The sequence below is a fragment of the Emys orbicularis genome, chromosome 10, assembly GCF_028017835.1.
Source record: "Emys orbicularis isolate rEmyOrb1 chromosome 10, rEmyOrb1.hap1, whole genome shotgun sequence".
NCBI lineage: Eukaryota > Metazoa > Chordata > Testudines > Emydidae > Emys > Emys orbicularis.
In genome coordinates this window covers 55,539,235-55,558,886 of record NC_088692.1, presented here as the reverse complement: position 1 = coordinate 55,558,886, position 19,652 = coordinate 55,539,235, and the positions used below count along the sequence as shown (strand labels likewise).

At 39.3% G+C, this 19,652-nt stretch overlaps 1 protein-coding gene across 1 annotated transcript in view; it reads right to left on the bottom strand.

The window, feature by feature from the left end:
- HERC1 (HECT and RLD domain containing E3 ubiquitin protein ligase family member 1) overlaps window positions 1-19,652 on the bottom strand; it is a 210,280-nt gene that overhangs the window by 50,096 nt on the left and 140,532 nt on the right. Inside the window, exons 39-50 of the mRNA XM_065411752.1 lie at window positions 18,100-18,298; window positions 16,838-16,998; window positions 14,955-15,071; window positions 14,532-14,763; window positions 13,073-13,197; window positions 12,595-12,815; window positions 10,486-10,754; window positions 9,814-9,866; window positions 3,523-3,723; window positions 2,726-2,900; window positions 1,588-1,858; window positions 330-543 (exon numbers count right to left, since the gene is read on the bottom strand). Of these exons, the coding sequence (XP_065267824.1) occupies window positions 330-543; window positions 1,588-1,858; window positions 2,726-2,900; window positions 3,523-3,723; window positions 9,814-9,866; window positions 10,486-10,754; window positions 12,595-12,815; window positions 13,073-13,197; window positions 14,532-14,763; window positions 14,955-15,071; window positions 16,838-16,998; window positions 18,100-18,298 (2,238 nt within the window). The remainder of the gene's footprint in view (window positions 1-329; window positions 544-1,587; window positions 1,859-2,725; window positions 2,901-3,522; window positions 3,724-9,813; window positions 9,867-10,485; window positions 10,755-12,594; window positions 12,816-13,072; window positions 13,198-14,531; window positions 14,764-14,954; window positions 15,072-16,837; window positions 16,999-18,099; window positions 18,299-19,652) is intronic.

Here is a 19,652-nt window from a genome sequence, read left to right as displayed (position 1 = left end):
AGAAACCTCTTAAAATAATTAAAAAATTCAGGACATACCATTTAAAGGGTGCTTTGTCAAAAACTGGATTTTTTAAAATTAATATTTTTTAAAAATTAAGGTGACAATGTAAATTCAAGTTCCAATCTGACTGAATTTCCTGGGTTTATAATGGTGATTTTTATTGACAATTACAAAACTCTTGCAGGGTTTTTAAAAAAAACATATATTTCTCTTATGTGCTCTCAAGCTTAACTCCAGTTTAACAAATCTATCTGGGAATATAAACGAGAAAGTGCAGATTTTTGTGAATTATACTGACAAACTATTTTTTTAAATACAAAAAATACCTTTCTTTTCAATTTCTGCTTTATCATAGTTCGGCCTCAATTTGGCCCCTTTGTCTGCCAACAACGCTACAAGTGCCTGAGTTACCACAAAGTTGGGCGATGTTACAAGCTTGTTTTCTTCTGCAATTCCTCGCAGAAAGCTTGGCAAAAATTTTCTTTGAATTGGATCATCAACTGTAGTCAAATTTACACCAGTCGCAGCAGAAATCAAGTTCTAAAAGAAAGGCAATCAAGTGAAAAAATTAAATTTAACCAAATGTTTTTAGTCAAACAAAAATAAAATCTAAAATGTATAGATTTTTCAAGGTCTTCAGTTTATTTGTAGAGTTTATCATTTGCTAACCAAAATTCTCTAATTATGCAACTATTACATACAAAACAGAATTCAAGACCTGTATCCCACAAGCTAATTGGACTGAATGGACTCCTGTGTCAGTGTGAAACAGGTTGTTTGTTGCTTGCTGGTTCAGGGACAAAGAGTTTAATGTGTTGTTATTGTCATCAATGTCAGCTAGGGAATTTAATCTATTGGAGAATTTTGAAAGCTTAGAAAGTTTTGGGTAGGAGAAACAAAAACAAGATATGTAATAAAATCAATTACTTCATCTCAGAGAAGTTATAATTCCTTCACTTGCAGCATACACTTCACAGTCAGTAAAAGCAAATCAATAATGAGCTTGTGTGCTATAGAGGTTATAGATATACATGACACCTTGCTACATATATCCACTTTTTTTCAAACTTGAATGTACAGCGTTGGGTATAGTTGACTCAATAAAATGTAGGTAATTTGTGTAACCAAAGATTGTTCCCTTTTAGAGTGACATGTTAAGCAGCAATTTAAAAAAAAACCCCAACAGATTCATGTTTTCCTTGGCAGATATACATCCCTAGCATCCAAATAAAGATACATGAAGTTACCAACAATAAAACAAACTTGTGCTGAAACATGAGGGAAAACTTCAAAAAGGGAATAATCTCTTCCATTTTACTTTCATCTTGATTCTTTTATAAAAAGAAAGGTGATAAACATGAACAAGTTTCAGCTACATTTTTCAAGCAGTCCTTTGTCATAGAAATAACTTTTCACATCCAGTTGCACATTGTATGGTGGAGCATACAATATCCTTGGCATGTTAGTGCCTTTTTTATGTAAACCATTTTTCATAAAATTTACCACTTCGATGCATATATAAAAATTTCAAGGGTAAAATACCAGAGTTTTAGGCAAATGTTTGTATAGAAATAACAATCCTACCTGTGTACACAACTGTACCAGCAGTTTTGCAGCACTAGGAGTATTTGATGCCAAACAGCCTACGGCTGTACTCAGGTACGCCAGGCAAGATATAGGCTTGCTTGTTTTACTATGTACTCCTCTAGAACGCTCTGTAGTACTGGACATAGTGGATGGACTTGTTGAAAGGCCTGCTCTCCCTGCTGCAGCCAGGCACATTAATCGAACCAAAGTTCGGATATCTGTTAAACCCAAGGACTCAAGACCAGCCGCAAGACTACAACTGGATCCACTGTTTAAAAAAAAATTTTAAAAAAATGCTTTAGCTTAGGGTGGTGTTGTTTTTTTTTAATGTTAGGTACATAATAGGAAATTTCATCTTGCATACAATGTAACTATTACTAAGTGCCATTAATAAATAGAATACTGCTTGCTTGATTAGTGGGAAATTATTTCCCTAGAAAAGGGTAGGAGAAAGGAAGTATTACCACCAGTTTACAGATGGGGAACTGAGAAACAGTCCTGATCTTGCAAACACCAATGTGCACACATTCTTAAAGTTTTAGCAGTTGCACTTCAGAAGAAGGGACTACTCATGCTTACAATTTACCACAGAGATAAGTATGCGCAGTACTGGGGACTAAGTAACTTCTTCACGTCCACATCTGCATCCTAAATACCCCCATGCTGTGGTATGAGGGCATACAAGACCCCTGTACAGAGGCAAGAATTTAACCCTGATCTCTTCACTCCATATCAAGTGCCATAACCACAAGACCACCCTTCCTTTACTGATTTAGCTTTAGAAATTCTAACATCTGTTTTGTCTATTAGACTGTGAAGACTGTAAGCATTCCAGGGAAGGGACCATCTTACACTATGTGTTTCTACAATGTGCAGCACAATTGGGCACTAATCTCAGTTGGGTCCTCTAGGCATTAACCATTATATATAAAGGAAGAAGTGTCTTTTAGGGAAGGAAAGTGAAGAGGCATGGCAGACTGGGGTAAGAGATGGCACTCAAAAGAAAGCCCTCCTCATAAAAGCAGCACCAAATTATTTAAAATGAGTAACACTGGCCCCACCAGATAACAACACTGAATCCCTAGCAAATACAAGTTGATAATTAAATCCAGAGGAAATAAAGAATGTCACAAACCTGACAGACAATAGTGAGAGTGCTCTCATAACCATGGTTCTTGCAAGAAGCACTTGGGCTGCTGCTGTCACTCTTCTTAGTGCCATAACACGGTCATGTGGATTTACTAGAGCAGCAGCTTGTTCCCCCAGGGTTATCCTGCCAGAAGAACTTTTTTCTATGGAGCCATGACAGCCTTAAACGTAATAATGATTTGAATTAGTGTTAAACAAAAAGGGACAATTATAGTGTGCTATTAAACACAAAACTACTGTATACAAATTAATACAAATTTTGCAGATTTCAGTTTGTGAGTCCTTATAAAAACTAATCATTGTTTGTATACTCCTAAAGTTCTATACCCAATTTAGCCTCTTTAAATTTTCAGCAGATTGGGAACAATTTGACAACAGCCAAATGCATTACAAAAACCCTTCAAAACAGTGGGCTAGAGACAGACCTCACTACTACAATCTGACCTCCTAGCATGGCCCCTTGTGAGAAGTCCATTTAAGTTACTGTAACTCCCTCAGGGGCTCAGAGGTCCATGAAGGCCATTGCAGGACTGGGGCCATAGTGTTAACAGAAAATCACAGGTTTAAGTCTTTTGTCAATATAAAGAGTCTTGTCCCTCCATCACTACAGCGTCTCTAAAAAATAGGAAAAATTAAGGCCTGACCGTATTTCCTGATGTTGGCAGGCTGGGCAGACTGACTGACCCATGATATCATAACTGCCCCTATAAGCACACACCAAAGAAAACAAAATGTCTGTACTTTAAATTAGACTTGAAATATACCTCCCTCGCTCAAATTTACCTATCTGCATCAAAGTCTCCTCCATACTGTTGGTGGCTGTGACCATTGCAACTGATGCTCCTAGTGGATCACTGTCAGGGAACTGAACTGCCTCAGGTACAATACGGCGATCATTTAACCCCAGGGGGCCAGCCAGTAACTCAAATTCCTCTTCTCCTGTCAGCTTTTCATCTTCATCAACATCCAACATATCCCAGTCTTCTAAGGTTGGAGAAATAAACAAGGGTTAGGCACAAAATCTAAACTAGTGCTATCAACTGTGCAATAATGGGATGCATTTTAAGTAATAGCGTGCTTGTGAATTTAAATAATTTCAATGGATTTAAGAACCTAGACCTAGTGTCATAAAATATGAATTGCAATCCGCATCCTGATTTTTATTAAAAACAACCCTCATCTTTAGAGGCTTGTATAGATACAGTACAACTGAAATTAAAAAAATCTAAAATTGCTACATTTGTACAATTTCTGTATTTCTTGTATAAAAAAAGTTGTATGGATAACATTTCTCAAAAGTAAGTGGCATATGTTATGTGACCACTTGCAGAATCAAACTAACTAGTTATCCTTTATATCCTTTAAAGTAAGAAACGGGAAACTCAAAGAGAAGGTTACTCAACTTGTGCAGAAACTGAGGTTCTTCGAGATGGTTGTCCCTGTGGGTGCTCCACTTTAGATGTCTTGGAGACCTGCGCTTCTAATCAGAGATTTGTAGTAGCAGTTCCCTGGTTGGCCGTGCATGCCAGGCAGCCATCTCGCACCACTCTGAGCAGTTACTCCGTGCGCACAGCCAATCGTCCCCCAGTTCCTTCTCTACCCCAGAGGATCGACGTGAAACTCTGAAGTAGAGGGAGGAGGGGGGTAAGTGGAGTACGCACAGGGACAACTATCTCAAAGAACCTCAGTTACTGCACAAGGTGAGTAACCTTCTCTTCTTGTTCGAGGAGTGTCCCTATGGGTGCTCCACTTTAGGTGACTGTGCCCCTCAATGGAGGGGAGGGGCTTCGGAGTTGATTTATGTGCAGCAGAGAGGACCGATAGTCCAAACTGTGCATCTGCAGCTGATTGTTGTTCTAATGCAGAGTGTTTGGTAACGGTATGGCCTGATGCCCAGGTAGCTGCTTTACAAATGTCCGTGATGGGTACATTATTGAGAAATGCTACAGATGTGGATAGTGCCATAGTAAAGTATGTGCGAAGTCCAGAGGGAGCTTGCATATTATAATTTTGGTAACATAATTGAATACATGTAGATATCCATTTCGATAGCCTCTGCTTGGAGATCGTTTGACCCTGAGAACGTTCTGTTGTGGATAGGAACAGTCTGGATGATTTTTTTAAACGTTTTTGTTCTTTCTATATAGAAAGCTAGCGCTCTATGGACGTCCAGTGTGTGGAGGGAGGCCTCCCTGCTGTCAGCATGCAGTTTTGGGAAAAATACAGATAAGTAAATGGGCTGGTTGAGGTGGAAGGGGGAGGCAACCTTGGGTATGAATTTGGGATGCGGTCGCAAGATTACTTTGTCTTTGAGGAATATGGTATAAGGTGGGTGTGCCATTAGGGCATCCAGCTCTCCCACCCTTCTTGCTGACATGATGGCTACGAGGTAGGTGACCTTCATGGAGAGATGTAACAGCGAGCAGGTCATGTCTGAGAGGCTATGCTGGAGAAGGAATTGGGTAGTCCCGTTCTAATGCCTCTCTTGGTAGGCGACGGCCCACCAGAGGCAGGGGAAAAAATCCTCTCTTCTCTCTTTTTTTTTGGTAAATGGGAAAGACATTTTAGAGAGAAATTAATAAAGAAAGGGTACTAGTTGGAAAAAACTAAAATAATAAGAAATAGCTAAAGCTGTTGAGGGCGCTGCTGTTGTTCCAACAGAAGCCAGGGTTGGTAGAGAAGGAACTGCGCGACAGTTGGCTGCACGCATGGGGTAACCGCTTGGACCGGCGCAAGATGGCTGCTGCACGTGCGCAGCCAACCGGGGCACTGCTACTACAAATCTCCGATTAGAAGCACAGAGCACTAAGACACCTAAAGTGGAGCACCCACAGGGACAGTCCTCCAAGAAGAACCAGCAGGTTTAGTGACAGAAGATTCCAAATGCTGCAGTTAGTGAAAAGCCTAGACCAAGAGGTGGGTTTTAAATAATGCAGTAAAAATGTCCAGACTCATGCTCAGATATATATTCAAAGAGAGTGAGTTCCAGAGGCAGTCATTGGGAATGCCTTGCCCCCATATTCATTACAAAGTACAGTAACTCCTCACTTAACGTTGTAGTTATGTTCCTGAAAAATGCGACTTTAAGCGAAACGATGTTAAGCGAATCCAATTTCCCCATAAGAATTAATGTAAATGAGGGGGTTAGGTTCCAGGGAAATTTTTTTCACTAGACAAAAGACTATATTATATATACACACACATATATATATATACACACACACACATATATATATATATATATATATATATATATATATATATATATATACACACACACACACACACACACACAGAGTATAAGTTTTAAACAAACAATTTAATACTGGTACACAGTGATGATGATTGTGAAGCTTGGTTAAGGTGGAGGAGTCAGAAGGTAGGATATTTCCCTTACTGCTAAATGATGAACTAGCAATTGGCTGAGCCCTCAAGGGTTAACTCTCTCACTCTACAAGGCAGCAGGAATGGAGGGAGATATGTGCATTTCCCCTTTAAGTACACTGCCTTGTTAATTAGATCAGCTTGCTGAGACAGCAGCTGCTGCAAGCTCCCTCTGTCCTGAGCCCTGGTGTGTCCCCCCTGCTCTATGGAAGATGGGGTAAGTGGGATGCAGGAGCAGGGGGTAGGGGGACACCCTGACATTAGCCCCCCTCTTTCTTCCCTCCCCCCTGCACAGCAAGCAGGAGTCTCGGGGAGCAGCTCCAAGGCAGAGGGCAGGAGCAGCACATGGCAGTGGGGGAGGGACAGCTGCAATTGCTATAGCCTGCTGGGCAGCTGCTGCACAGGGAACTTAGAGGAACGGGGAGCTGATGGGGGGTTGCTGGTCCACCCTGGTTCCAAGTCCCCACCAGCTAGCTGCCACGGGCTGTTCTTCCTGCAAACAATAGACAAAGCAGGCGACTGCCAAACGACGCTAGAAGGGAGCATTACATAACTTTAAACGAGCATGTTCCCTAACTGATCAGCAACGTAACAACGAAACAAAGTTAACTAGGATGACTTTAAGTGAGGAGTTACTGTATTATGAATGTGGTTTTGGGCTTTGTGCAGTTATAGGGCCATTTTTACTCTTTTCCCTTTTCAGGGGATATATATATATATATATATATATTTAAATAGAATAATTTAAAAGTATGATTTTAGTGATAAAAAAAACCTGATTTCACTCTGGGATTGACAGAGAAGTCAATTAACGTGGTGCTGCCCTCCTCCACCTTTGTCACTCACCTTGTGGAATGGAAACACGCTAATTTACACACAGAGAGAACCTCGGCATCTTGTAGAAGCTGAATTTGCCCCTGTAACTGTGTGCTGGTCTTGGAAGATGCACATGAGCTTCCCCACACCCTGTTCCAAGGCTCTTCCCTTTAAGGCTGAAAGGACTGAGCTCAGGGAGCACATGACGGGTAACTGCAAGTTGCAATCAGCACTTGCTATAATAGAAACAACCTCCCCTTAGTAGAGAACCTCCCCAGGACCAGAGAAGGACCTGGATGGAACTCTCCATAGGAGCCAGGAAGGGGGCTACCTAGCACGGGAAGGACATGTCCCCTCCCTTAGCTAGCAGAAAGCACGAAAGTATCTGCTCCTAAATATTTTGTATTATTTTGAGCCTTTGTATCTTGTGTTGATTAATAAACCTGCCCTGAAGAAAAAGATGTGGCTATAAATTTGAGTATGTGGGCTTTATTTGGGCTCCTCCGACAGGCAAACCTGATCCCCAACATACACTCCCTGATTGCAGAAACTTTTATTAAAACTTGTAGCATAATCAACCAAACCACCAGTCATTTCACATACTCACAAGTCACAAAGGGCAGGAGAACTGATTTTTTTATTTAGAATTTTAAAAATGAAATTAGCCTGAAGAACATATTAGAACGCTTTTGAAGTATAACTTGCAGTACCCTTTTCATAGCAGATTTATTTGCATGAAAGGAGAGGTTACTTACCATGTACAATAATTTGAATTCTTCAAGATGTGTCCCCCTCTGGGTGCTCCAACATGAGGATGTGGGTGTGCCTACACGCTCTTGACTAGAGATTTTCATCAGCAGTGCCATGGGTCCGCGTCTGCATTCTAGACAACCTCATGCTGTGGTGTGAGGGCATATGGGGAAGGGTGCACCTGCTGCCAATCCAGTTACTTCTCAATTACAAACATCCAGTTAGAGATTCCATGGTAGTGGGGAAGGAGGGTGGGTAGTGGAGCAAAGAACTCAAGTTACTGTACAAGGTAAGTAACCTCTCGTTCTTCTTCAAGGAGTGTCCCTATGGATGCTCCACATCAGGAGACTTCCAGGCAGTACCTCCATCATGTAGGCGGCTGCGAGGTAGTGGATTCAGTATGGATCACAGGACAGCGTTACAATAATCTGCATCAGTTCTGGAAGCAGGCACGAAAGTGTAATGCTGATAAAATGTGTATCAAAGACCAGATGGCTGTCCTGCAGATATCTGAGGTATATTTTTGAGAAGGCCTACAGAGGTAGATTAGCGAAAATCTGGGATTTTGGCTAAGTCATATTTTGCTACCAGGGCTTGATAATTAGCTACTCTGAACTGCAAGGAGGCTGAGGAGTAGCTCTTGTGGTCCAGAAGGTCCAACTGCTTTAGCTCCTTATCAGATGGTATTGAACGGGATCAGTGTTACCTTTTCCATTTGTTAACAACTGCAACAACCAGAGAGAGGAGAGGAGAGTGGAAGGAAAAATATACTCCGAGCCTCTTGATGGGATGGGATGCAGTACCTTTTGTCAGCTCGTTTACACGTGGATGGGACAGTAGCTGGGGTTTGCTACATCGTGCATGCTAGGTTATGCAGAGCATCATTGATGGGAAAGGTCTGCTACCCTTTTTATAAGGTCTTGGAAAGCCTTAAAAGTCATCAGTATAAGAAAATTGGAGAGTCCTGGCAGCCTCATATGGTAAGGACGAGGACTTGTAACAAGGTGGAGTTTCTTACTCTTCTGTTGGTTCCTCCTCGGAGAGATGTATCTGTGGGGCAGGGCCTTAGGGAATCAGTTAATGCTCCTGACAAGTCCTCTTTTGAGAGGGTAACCTGTAAAAAGGGTTGCCAAAAAGAGCCCTCTAAGCCCACTGATGTGCAGCATAAGGGAAAGAGGCAGGACTCCAAGGTTGACCTTGCCAGCATAGCCAGGTGTGCTTCCTGCTAAGAGCCTCCCCCTTCAGTGGTAACCTCAAAAGAAAAAGGCTGGAAGGGAGAGGAACCTTGTACAGCTACCTCTGAGTCAAATGAGGGAGCACCCCCTGCATCCATACGTTTGGGGGGGGGGAGAGGGGGAGTAGTGCCAGTTATCAGATTGGCACCGGGCCCCTGGAAGAAACCTGTACTTGCATCGGTACACAGGTTTGAAAAAGAGGATGGTGAGGCAATGCCAGATAATGTTGTATCACTACCAGCTAGAAATAAACCTCAGTACCCTCAAAGAGGCTGCATGGAGACCGTGTTGGTAGCAGTGGGCCAGTCACCAAAGATGAATACGGAGGGCAAGTAGGCTCTTGGAGGTAAGCTGGTACCAGTGCAGAGTACCAGTGATTTGGGCTCTTTAAGGATTTGCAGGTCTTCATGAGATAGGAGCCTGGACTGTACCAGGGACTCTGAATTGGGTTCCTCAGGTGTCAGAATGTCAGGTCGTACTGAAGACTGTACCAAAGTGTGATCAGTACAGCTTTTGCTTCTGGCTACAGAAGACAGTAACAATGAGGACTGCACCTTGGCTCTGGACTTGGGAGGCACTAAGCCCGGTGCTCGTGCCGCTCTAGACGGCTTCTCAGTATGCAAATGGTCTTCTTAACTGGTACCCTGGACGCAATACTAGAGGAAATGGGAGCCTCAGTGGCACCAAGATTGGGATGTGAGGTAGACACAGACTTGCGGACACTGCTGACAAAAATCTCTGATCAAGAGCGCACTGTCTGCACACTTTGAGTAGTGACCCCAGGGGTGTTCCATGTTACAAAGTAGTATATTTATGAAGGATTGAAAAAACATGTAACAACAGTTTCATAAAAGTAACGTATCTTCAAAAACTCAGAGTAAAGAAATACCTTCATAGACACTGTCTTGCTTGCCTATTAAGTCAGGAGCCTGGCCTTTGTACCTGCACCAAACAAGAAGAATATTTTATTAAGAGCATACTAAGTAACAAAATGTCTCAAAAGAACAATGATATACACATATATATTTAAAAATAGAACTATATTACAGTTAGGTAATATGTAAAATGTTTTCTGAGGATTGCTTCTCGGGAACAATAGTCTATATTCAATAAAAGGCCTGTTAAGAGTGGGAGTTTTATAGCATACATCCTTTAAAAAAAAATCCATTTTGTGATACTGAAAGAAGGATCCAGTGCTAATACTCCTAAAAAATACTGTAATAGCTTCATTTTTAAAGCTGCTGGGCCAATCAAACTACTTACTTGTTTCTTAGTAAAAATGGATTTAGCAGGGCTTGAATCTAGGCTCCAAGACTTGTTTATTACATGTATTTTGGAAAACTATTAAACGATGAAAGGATTTAATTTTCCCTTTCCACAAAAGGTGTGATCTTAGAAAGATTTTTAATCTCCGTTACCACCAACAATACTGGTACAAACTGTAAAGCCGGCAAAATCAAACTCTTCTTAAGATGCATACATTGATGGACGTTTTCAATTTTCCCTCTTAATGAAACTTCCCAAACCTAATGAAAACTCCCACCACAATTTTCTTTTGTACCTTTCTGATGTTGATGTCTTGGATTTACTTTTCAAGGCCAAATATTTCTCTCTGCAGCTGCCACACAATAGGTAGTATGGATTTCCACTTCCACATTCACCACCGAACCATCCATCCACATAGGAACCATTGCTACGATAGCCTTGTCGATTTGCACTACGGCCACAACCAGGGTGATTTCTTTTCATGTGTTGATTGAAGCTGACAACACTGGATTCACACAATTCACAAACTACCACTTCTTCTCGGTCTTCAGACTCACAAACATGCTGTATAATATAATTTTCATATGAAATTACTAGATATAGAATAATTATGCTCATATTAGAAATAAGAGTACTTCTATTTTTGTTAAGTGGGTTTTTCTATTTATGTCTGTTAAGCATGCATGACAGTATTTGTGCTGTAGGTTTTACTTAGAAGCAGACCAGAGGTGGCTAAGTTATTGTGGGTGGGGGAAGGTGGCAGGTGTCTTTCCCTTTTTGATTGTAGTACAACATTTCCATTAAAAAAAAAAAAATCTTATACTTGTGCACTCTCTCACCTTGATCAAGCCTAGTTTAGCTAGTCCGACCTTCTCATGTGTAATAACTTGTTCTTCAAAACAAGTATAAGTAGTTGATCTTTCAATTTATGCTTTCACAAAGTATAGAAAGGATGATTTAGAAAAAAGGGAGGGGGGGGGAGAAATCTGTCCCAATATGTCACATTATCAGAACTTCTGCCTCTAAATTCCTTACAATCTAGCCCTCAAGAATCATTCTGTTTCAGCCCACCAAAGACTGTATAAGTTATTCATTTATTCATTCATTGGCAGAGTTTGGATACAGAACAGGGAAAAAATGTAATATTTTTTCAGACTGTTGGCTACTACATTCAATGAGTGACATTGATTACTGCTCAAGTCTACACATACCGTACACCAAAGTGTCTGAATTTGGAACTCACTGATTGAAGATGGCAATTCTACCAAAAGCTGTTAGTACTGTCAAGAATCTCAGTTTAAACAGACTTACTAGGAACTTAAATACACATGGCCAAATTTTCAAATTCTGCCTTTGAAACTACACATGCAAATACGTTCATATCGTCTGAATGTGCAAATCAGGTAACTGCGTGTTACAAAACCCCCCACAAGTTTCGACTGAGCGTACTAATTTGTGAAATCAGCCAACAAAGCTGCATACACAACGTCTAAGGAAGCTGCAGTTATTAAATTTACTAATCCCATTCTAATTATAGGGAACACTGAAAATACCACAATAAAGGCAAATACTGTATGTGAGATAGTAATAGTAACATTTTAACAGAACCTACTGTAACATGCATAGCAACACTGAACACAGTCACACTAAGATAGCAAGTCTAATTCACCTGTAAATTACACTGCTGTAAATCAGGACTAACTCCACTGAAGTCAATGGAGTTACACAGGTGATAGGAGAATAGAGCCAACTATATCAACTTTTGCAAAACTTAGAGGTAGTAATATTATTATAGGGGACTGTCACAAAAACAACAAAGCCTCTCAATCCTCTTTATATGACTTCAATGAAGGGGGAAAAAGCTAATCTGAACTAATGGCTCCCTCTAAATACAGAAAACAAACTTTCATTGCTATAACGAAGATACAACTGAATGATGAACGGGAACTTTATTCCATTTCATTGGACAATATCTCCTATCAGTTTCATTTGTTTGCTTTGTTTTTTTCTAACTGAAGAATGGTTAGCAATTGTTTTATCCTTCTACTGCTTTATCCCACATAAATTTAGCAATCTAGTACAGGCGTTTGTTTTCTAAAATTGGATGTCATGATCAAAATAAATTAGCTAATGTACCACTTATTCCTTTTCTTAGGGAAGAAACTAATGAAGTATGTGCAGATGAACACAGCAAGAATCAACGGAATAAATTAGTTATGTACAGCTCTCTTCTCATTAAAGTGATGCTACAGACATCAAAGTAGCTTTAAGCACTATTATGGTTTAGAAACTCATTGTGTCCAAGCAGAAAGCTATTAATGCAATGTGTTATTTTAATTGTGAAATATGATTTTGCAAAAAGCAGTAGGTAAGTAAAAGCAGCCCCAGCTGCAGTCACACACACCCAGGTAGGCCAATCCAATACCTCTGGGATCCACATTCCCAGAATATCATTATCACTGGCCAGATCCTGTCCAAACATTGCTTCCATTGCTTCATCATCAAGGTCAATTTCTAACTCTTCATCCAAGTTGAAGTCATATAAGGCTCCTGGATCTTGCTGCAAAGATATTCCCTCTCTCCGACTCTGATTTCTGTGAGCCTGTACGGAGCGGTATAATCCCGCTCAAATCAAAGAGAAAACATTCTTTACTTTGCATGTCATTAAAAAAGATAGCCCATTCAAAAGCTTTTTAAAAATACTACTAGTAAAATTAATATATTTTTATTCATTACTGTATAAAAGAAATTAAGCTAAATATATACTGAAATATGTACAAGCAGGATTTATTTTTTTAAAGTTCCATATTAGATGCTAAATACCTTCTTCTCCCAAATTTATCAAATGAACAAAGATGTTCGAACCATTTTAGTGCACTTACCAGCACGTGCTAGCAATGTCCGGGCAGCTAAGTCAAATTTGTGTCTCCTTGTTACTGCTGACCGACCTCTTGAGGGGGGTCCACTTCCAGAAGCTGCATTCTCTGCATGATCCATATTATCAGGACTGGGAGAATAGTTTGAATATTCAACAGGTAAGCCAAAAAACATTTTGCATGGATCTTACAAAAAAAAAAAAGAAGTGAAAACACTGATGGTAGTAAATTCAATTTTCTCCCTCCAAAAAAAGGAACTTCAGAAATTTATCATCTTGTGTCTATTCATATTTATACTATAACCCCCATTAATAGTGAGAAGGAGTTGCATGCATGTGTTACATCAGCAAAAGAACACAAGAAGGCTGATGTATCATACTTGACTTACTCTGTGGGGCCTAGATATTGCAGGAGCCTCAGAAAAGTATTCATTTTACATTCTGCACACTACTAGCATAAACTGGGAAACAGAAATATAAACATCTGTTTATCTCCTCAATCACTCTCCCTTTTTGACAAACGTAAGGATATGTGTATGGAAAAGTAATCTTTAAATGTGTGACCCATAATATTTATTCTTCACCTGAAGTTAAGTCTCTGTGACATTATAATTATCTCTAGAGCCAGTAACTGTGACACCCAGGGCCAAATATCTAATCAGGATTAAGCAACCAAACAAGATAAACTCGGAAGACAAAATGACACGTTTTTCACACAAATAATACTTCCTACTAATAAAAATCTGAATGGACTTATAAATAGGCCTAAGATTTATGACACAGGCACAATTGTTTCTATATAAAATGTTTTTCCCCTCACAATTTGCAATATCTACTCTTTAAAGGGCAGAATCGTTCTTATGAGATAAATATCAATATAAAATAACACACTATTCTTTCCTTTCTAGAAAGCAGAGTTTAAATCTGCCTGAGGTCAAGAGTGTGATTAAGATTGTTGGCTTTAGTTTAGTTCCTGATTAATGTATCTCTTCATCGTAAAGTCACCACCTAATTTAGCATAACCAGCACAACTGAAAGTGCTTTTGACTGACAGGTATTAACATTATCCCTCCCCTCAGGAGTGGGCCACAGCTTAAAAAGGAAGTGAAATTAAGGAATGCAGTCGCATTATAAAGCTTAGTGAGAAAACATGTATGAGCACTACATTTTAAAAAATGAATAAACTAAATATCCAATGAAATTTCTCTTTTCATTGTAGTCAGACCATTAATATCATATGGTTTAATTATCTTGGAGGGGGATATATCCAGTTTACTTTTTTCTTAATAAACACAATACTGTAAATAAACAAACAAAAACTAATTTACTGACAACTCCACTTCTACGCATATACCACTATACAAAATTAATTCAAAGTGGTATTTTGGAGTCTTCTTCTGGCAACTACCAAATTGCTGAAATAGCAGCAGCAGGGTTCATACAATCAGAAAAGAACTACATTTTACCTTTCACTGAAACCTTCCTCCATTTCAGTGGCATCAGCTGAAGGGATATCTCCTGGTGATTGTAAATAACATTGTTCACTAGATTTTCCACTGCTTCCAGAAACTATTGTCCCATGATGTGAATCTGCAGTTCCTTCTGACTGGGGCTCTTCATCTTCTTCATTCCCAGGATGCTCTATCATCCACATGGCCAGCACTGTGATATTCTGAGCATCCGCTTCTCCTCTTGCGCCTGAAAAGCAAGAAAATCTTACCTTATAATTTTATATCACTGTTGATGAAAAAATCCATTTACTCTTTCCATAATTGGTCATGGCATTTGAGAGTTCAAAGCTTATAGCATACAATGTTCCATTAAAAAAACCTGTTTCATATTCAACTGTGTTTTCAAGTGTAATAGGTATTATTCAACAAACAGATCACCTGTGGCTTCCATAGCTTTTGCAATTTGCCTGAGAGAGAATCCCATTTCTAACAATGGAACAGCAATGGCAGGTGGAGGAGGAGAAGTTGAAAGCCGACTACTTGGATCTGACAAAGCTAAGAGAAAGAAAGAAAAAAGTTAACTGATGGTTGCATAAGTTATCAATATGCTTTTGCCTTTCTTTGGTCTTTTGCATTTTATTAGGCTTCTTTAATCATTTATTCCGTTATTAGTTGAGGATTAAGAATTAAAGAAAATTTGTTCCCTGAGAACTTTCCTTCTAACATCTTCACTAATTTGCAGTTCTGGATCATCTCCTTTCCATAATAAAACCAGAGAGAGTTCCTCTTCCTTTAATTGGCCAGATGACGGTTTCCAAGACTATGTAAACATTTACTTGATCAATTAAGGTCAATGCAATTTCAACATTTTGAATTAATTTATTTATTTACATCCAGCTGAAACCCTACCAAGCTACTCTTAGATTGGGTGGACTAAGTTCAGCTTGGCTGGACTTGGTTCAGAGGATCAACAACCTTCAGGAGATCACAACAAGATATTTTGCCTTAAGTAGCAGCTAGACACACTTGCATAGCTGCTGAGGATACTTCAAAGTCTCTTTCAAGGGTGTGTTCTATCTTCCTGCAACAGAGTCTTTCAAAGGAAAAATAATCACCAACTGAGAATGATTATTATATCCTTGAAAAGGCCAACATCTCTCCAAGAACTGCTGCTCCAGAGCTTAGAAGAAAAGAAAAAAAGATTTACTCATTACTTGCCATGAAGGTGAGGATTAATGTGTGAAAGCACTAAAGTAGCAAGAGAACTTGCTGCCACCTAATCCTGATGCTGGAGGCAAAGCATCTGGAGAGAAAAAAAAAAATGAGGCAGTCTAGTGGCTGAGCAGACAAGTTGCTAAGCAACAATCTGAGTTGCCAAAAAGAGCACTGCAGAAAGGAGACAACCAGAACTATGGATTAATAAAGATGTTATGAAGGAGGAAAACGTAAGTTGTATACCTTTATCCTGCATCATACTGGAATATGAAAAAAGTCTCTCCCCCTCAACACTGAACATCAAATCTCGAGGAGAGAAGTTGATTTAGTTTTCATGTTAGTCACTCAAACATATTGAGCTGACTTTTTCTTATTATAATATTATTATTATAATATTATTATAAGGTGAACATTTTACTGAGTGATGTCAATGTTAACTCTGACATCAGCAGGAGTAGGGATTTACTGATGCAATGTACAAATTCTAATAATGGTGCTTCCAACTGGATATCATCATTCCTCAGATAAGGGGAAAATAGTCAGAAAAAATGGTGCTATTTAATTACTCTGTTCAGTTTCAACTTTTTATATATTACTCAAAATAGAAGCTTGCCCCTGTAACTCACAGGCAGGATTAACTGGAGAGACTATATTTCAGAAATATATAGTAATGATGGATATCAGAAAACAAATCAATACATTCTAGTGTTATAAGTGATATATTCTAACTTGTGATGGATCACTCTTGAAGTTTGTTCTGTTAAGCAACTCTGTGAGCAAAGACCAAAAAGAAACTAAAATAATATTCTAGAGTTATTTATCATAGTTAGTAATACCACCTGTTCATTCTTGTACATGGCTATCAGTATGCAATCCATTCAGCTACTTATAAGCACCAATTTTAACTTTTTTTTTCTAGCAGTCAGTTGCTGGCTTTTAGTACTAAGCTCTCTACCATAAGATTTTAGTTATGACATGCATACTTAATTTTATCAAAATGTAGACTTCAAATTAGTTAATGATGCCTTATAAGCCTACTCTTAACATACTTAAATTTACGAAACTCCTATGTTTCCTACTAAGTTATTTGTTGCTTACAAGTATACCTGTACGATTGGCAGGTCTTGCGGACTGGGAATCAGGAGATGTCAGACTTTGCCTCCTTCCCACTTCATCAGAAGGAGATGTTGGTAAGGAGGATATTGGAGGAGTTTGTGCACGTCGTGTTGGAAGTACTGTAGTGGTTGGGTAACTTGAGAACATTTGCCTTTCAAAAAAGGAAAAATGTATTTAGACTACACTACATCGCCACACTGTGGAAGTCTTGCACCAGGCCTACCATCAGCTAGTACTGATGAGAGAGGGTGGGCACTTAAAGGTAAATGCCCATGCTACCTTGACAGCAGAACCCAGTGCAGTTTCATATAAGGTTAGGGGGCATTATTCTGGTATGAAGGGCCCTGCAGGGACAACACAATCCCTATGCTGTTGCAGGGCAGCTCAGTTCTGCAGTGTGCCTCTGCACAACAGCACACAGGAGTGGGTAGAAGCAGGGTATGGGCTGGACTAGGATATCCACCATCAGAAGTACTCTTCCTTCCAACTTTCCAGAACATCTGCTCAGTGTCCAGTCCAGCTATGCTGGCCAGAGGATTTGTCCTTTAGGATATGAATGTTTCAGAATGCGAGGCCTCCCACTGTACTAGTCCTCAGCTCCTATCTGCCTCAAAACATCCCCTAAAGAGTCCTAAGAAGAGGGAAGATCGGTATGGATCTGCAGAAGCAATAACTCAAAACTGAATTCCATTTAATGAAAAGAAGCTTTCCTTCTTCATCATGAATAGCAGATCTACACTGTAGGAGATTAACTAGTAGTATCACACTATGACAACCGAGGAGAGTTTCAATACACAGGGTCTGAAGGACAACTCTCTTGAACCAAAGCCTGATCTAGCTCCAGAATCAACAATAATTAATTAAAATGTTAAGTGTTGGCAGCCTTTTAAAAAACAACCCAACAAACAAAAACCAGGACATGAGGAAGGGTATGAGGAAGGATATAGGGAAGGTATTTTTAATAGCTTCCAGTTCTGGAACATTAAGATCCTAAGTGTACAAGTGCCCCTTAGCAGCTTTACTGCTACTAAAAGTCCAGTGGCTTCTGAGATATGGTGAGAGACATATAGCCTATCTCTGTAGAAACAATGCATAATGCAGAATAAAAGTATCAGAAATTTGAAAAAGACACCCACCAGGACAAAGACACTAAGAAGTAGTATATCAAAATGATCCACTTGAGCTAGTACAGAAAAAACAGTCAAATGTACTTTATTATTATTATTACTATTATTATTGTCAAGCACTCTACCTAAGAAGACTAAGAGGCATAACTCCAGGTGATTCTGAAGCTGGCACTGTTTCAGTATCTGTTACTGGGGTAGTAGCAGTAGTAGTATCCTCCAGAGAGCTGCTCATAAAAGATGTAGTACTAGAAGCAGAAGGACTGGTAGTAACTGGTGTTTGGGCCTGTTGAGCTTGTTCACTTTCTTCTGCTTGCTGGTCTACTTCTGCAATGCAAAAAGGATGTTATAGGAACATTTAGATAATGCTACAGAATGAATGAGTGGCTCTCCCTAGCCTTTAGTTTTGTGTAGTGGTGTTTATAAATATACACACATCCACATGCACAGACAGTTTACAAAAATATTTCTGCCCAATATCTTGCTGACTAAGGAAAATGTGCCAGCAATGCCCCTCTGCCATGTACATTGGCCAAACCGGACAGTCTCTACGCAAAAGAATTAATGGACACAAATCTGACATCAGGAATCATAATACTCAAAAACCAGTGGGAGAACACTTTAACCTGTCTGGCCATTCAATGACAGACCTGCGGGTGGCTATCTTACAACAGAAAAACTTCAAAAACAGACTCCAACGAGAGACTGCTGAGCTGGAATTGATATGCAAACTAGATACAATCAACTCAGGATTGAATAAGGACTGGGAATGAGCCATTACAAACATTGAATCTATCTCCCCTTGTAAGTATTCTCACACTTCTTATCAAACTGTCTGTACTGAGCTATCTTGATTATCACTTCAAAAGTTTTTTTCTCTTACTTAATTGGCCTCTCAGAGTTGGTAAGACAACTCCCACCTGTTCATGCTCTCTGTATGTGTGTATATATATATCTCCTCAATATATGTTCCACTCTATATGCATCCGAAGAAGTGGGCTGTAGCCCACGAAAGCTTATGCTCTAATAAATTTGTTAGTCTCTAAGGTGCCACAAGTACTCCTGTTCTTTTTAAGGAAAATATGTTGGTCAACTCATGTTATTCTCATAATGATGAAAAGCAGTTGATAAACAATTTTTTTTAAGATGGTTAGAGAGAACAAAAGCTCCTTTCTTCATTAGATCTTATTATAGATGCTAAACAACAGCAGTTAGATTTTAACTTTCCCTTTTGTCTGAGAGATCAGGTTTAAGAGATTAAGACATGTAATCTCTGGTGTGGAAACATAGTTATTTACAAAAATGACTATGTAAAATAAACCGTATAGCTTCCCACAGCAAAATAATCTAGAATATTTAAGAAGTTTCTACATCTGAGTCAGTTGGTTCTTTTTAATGTATTTGTTCTTTTTAAAATAAAACAAAAATAAAGAGGTTCAAAATCTGCTATTTAATTCGCTGTGACTGGGACAGTGTGACAAGTAGCTTCCCTGAAGTTCCGACAATGTCATTCTACATGCAGACAGAGATTCTAAGACTAAGAGCAACACTATTTGTATTAACTCCTTGTCTCTTCAAAGTCAGCATCACATCAGCTAATTCCAAAAAAACGCTGCTCATTGAGGGTTTAAACATGATTGGTGGACTATGTTCAACACATTTATTCTTCATCTACACTGAC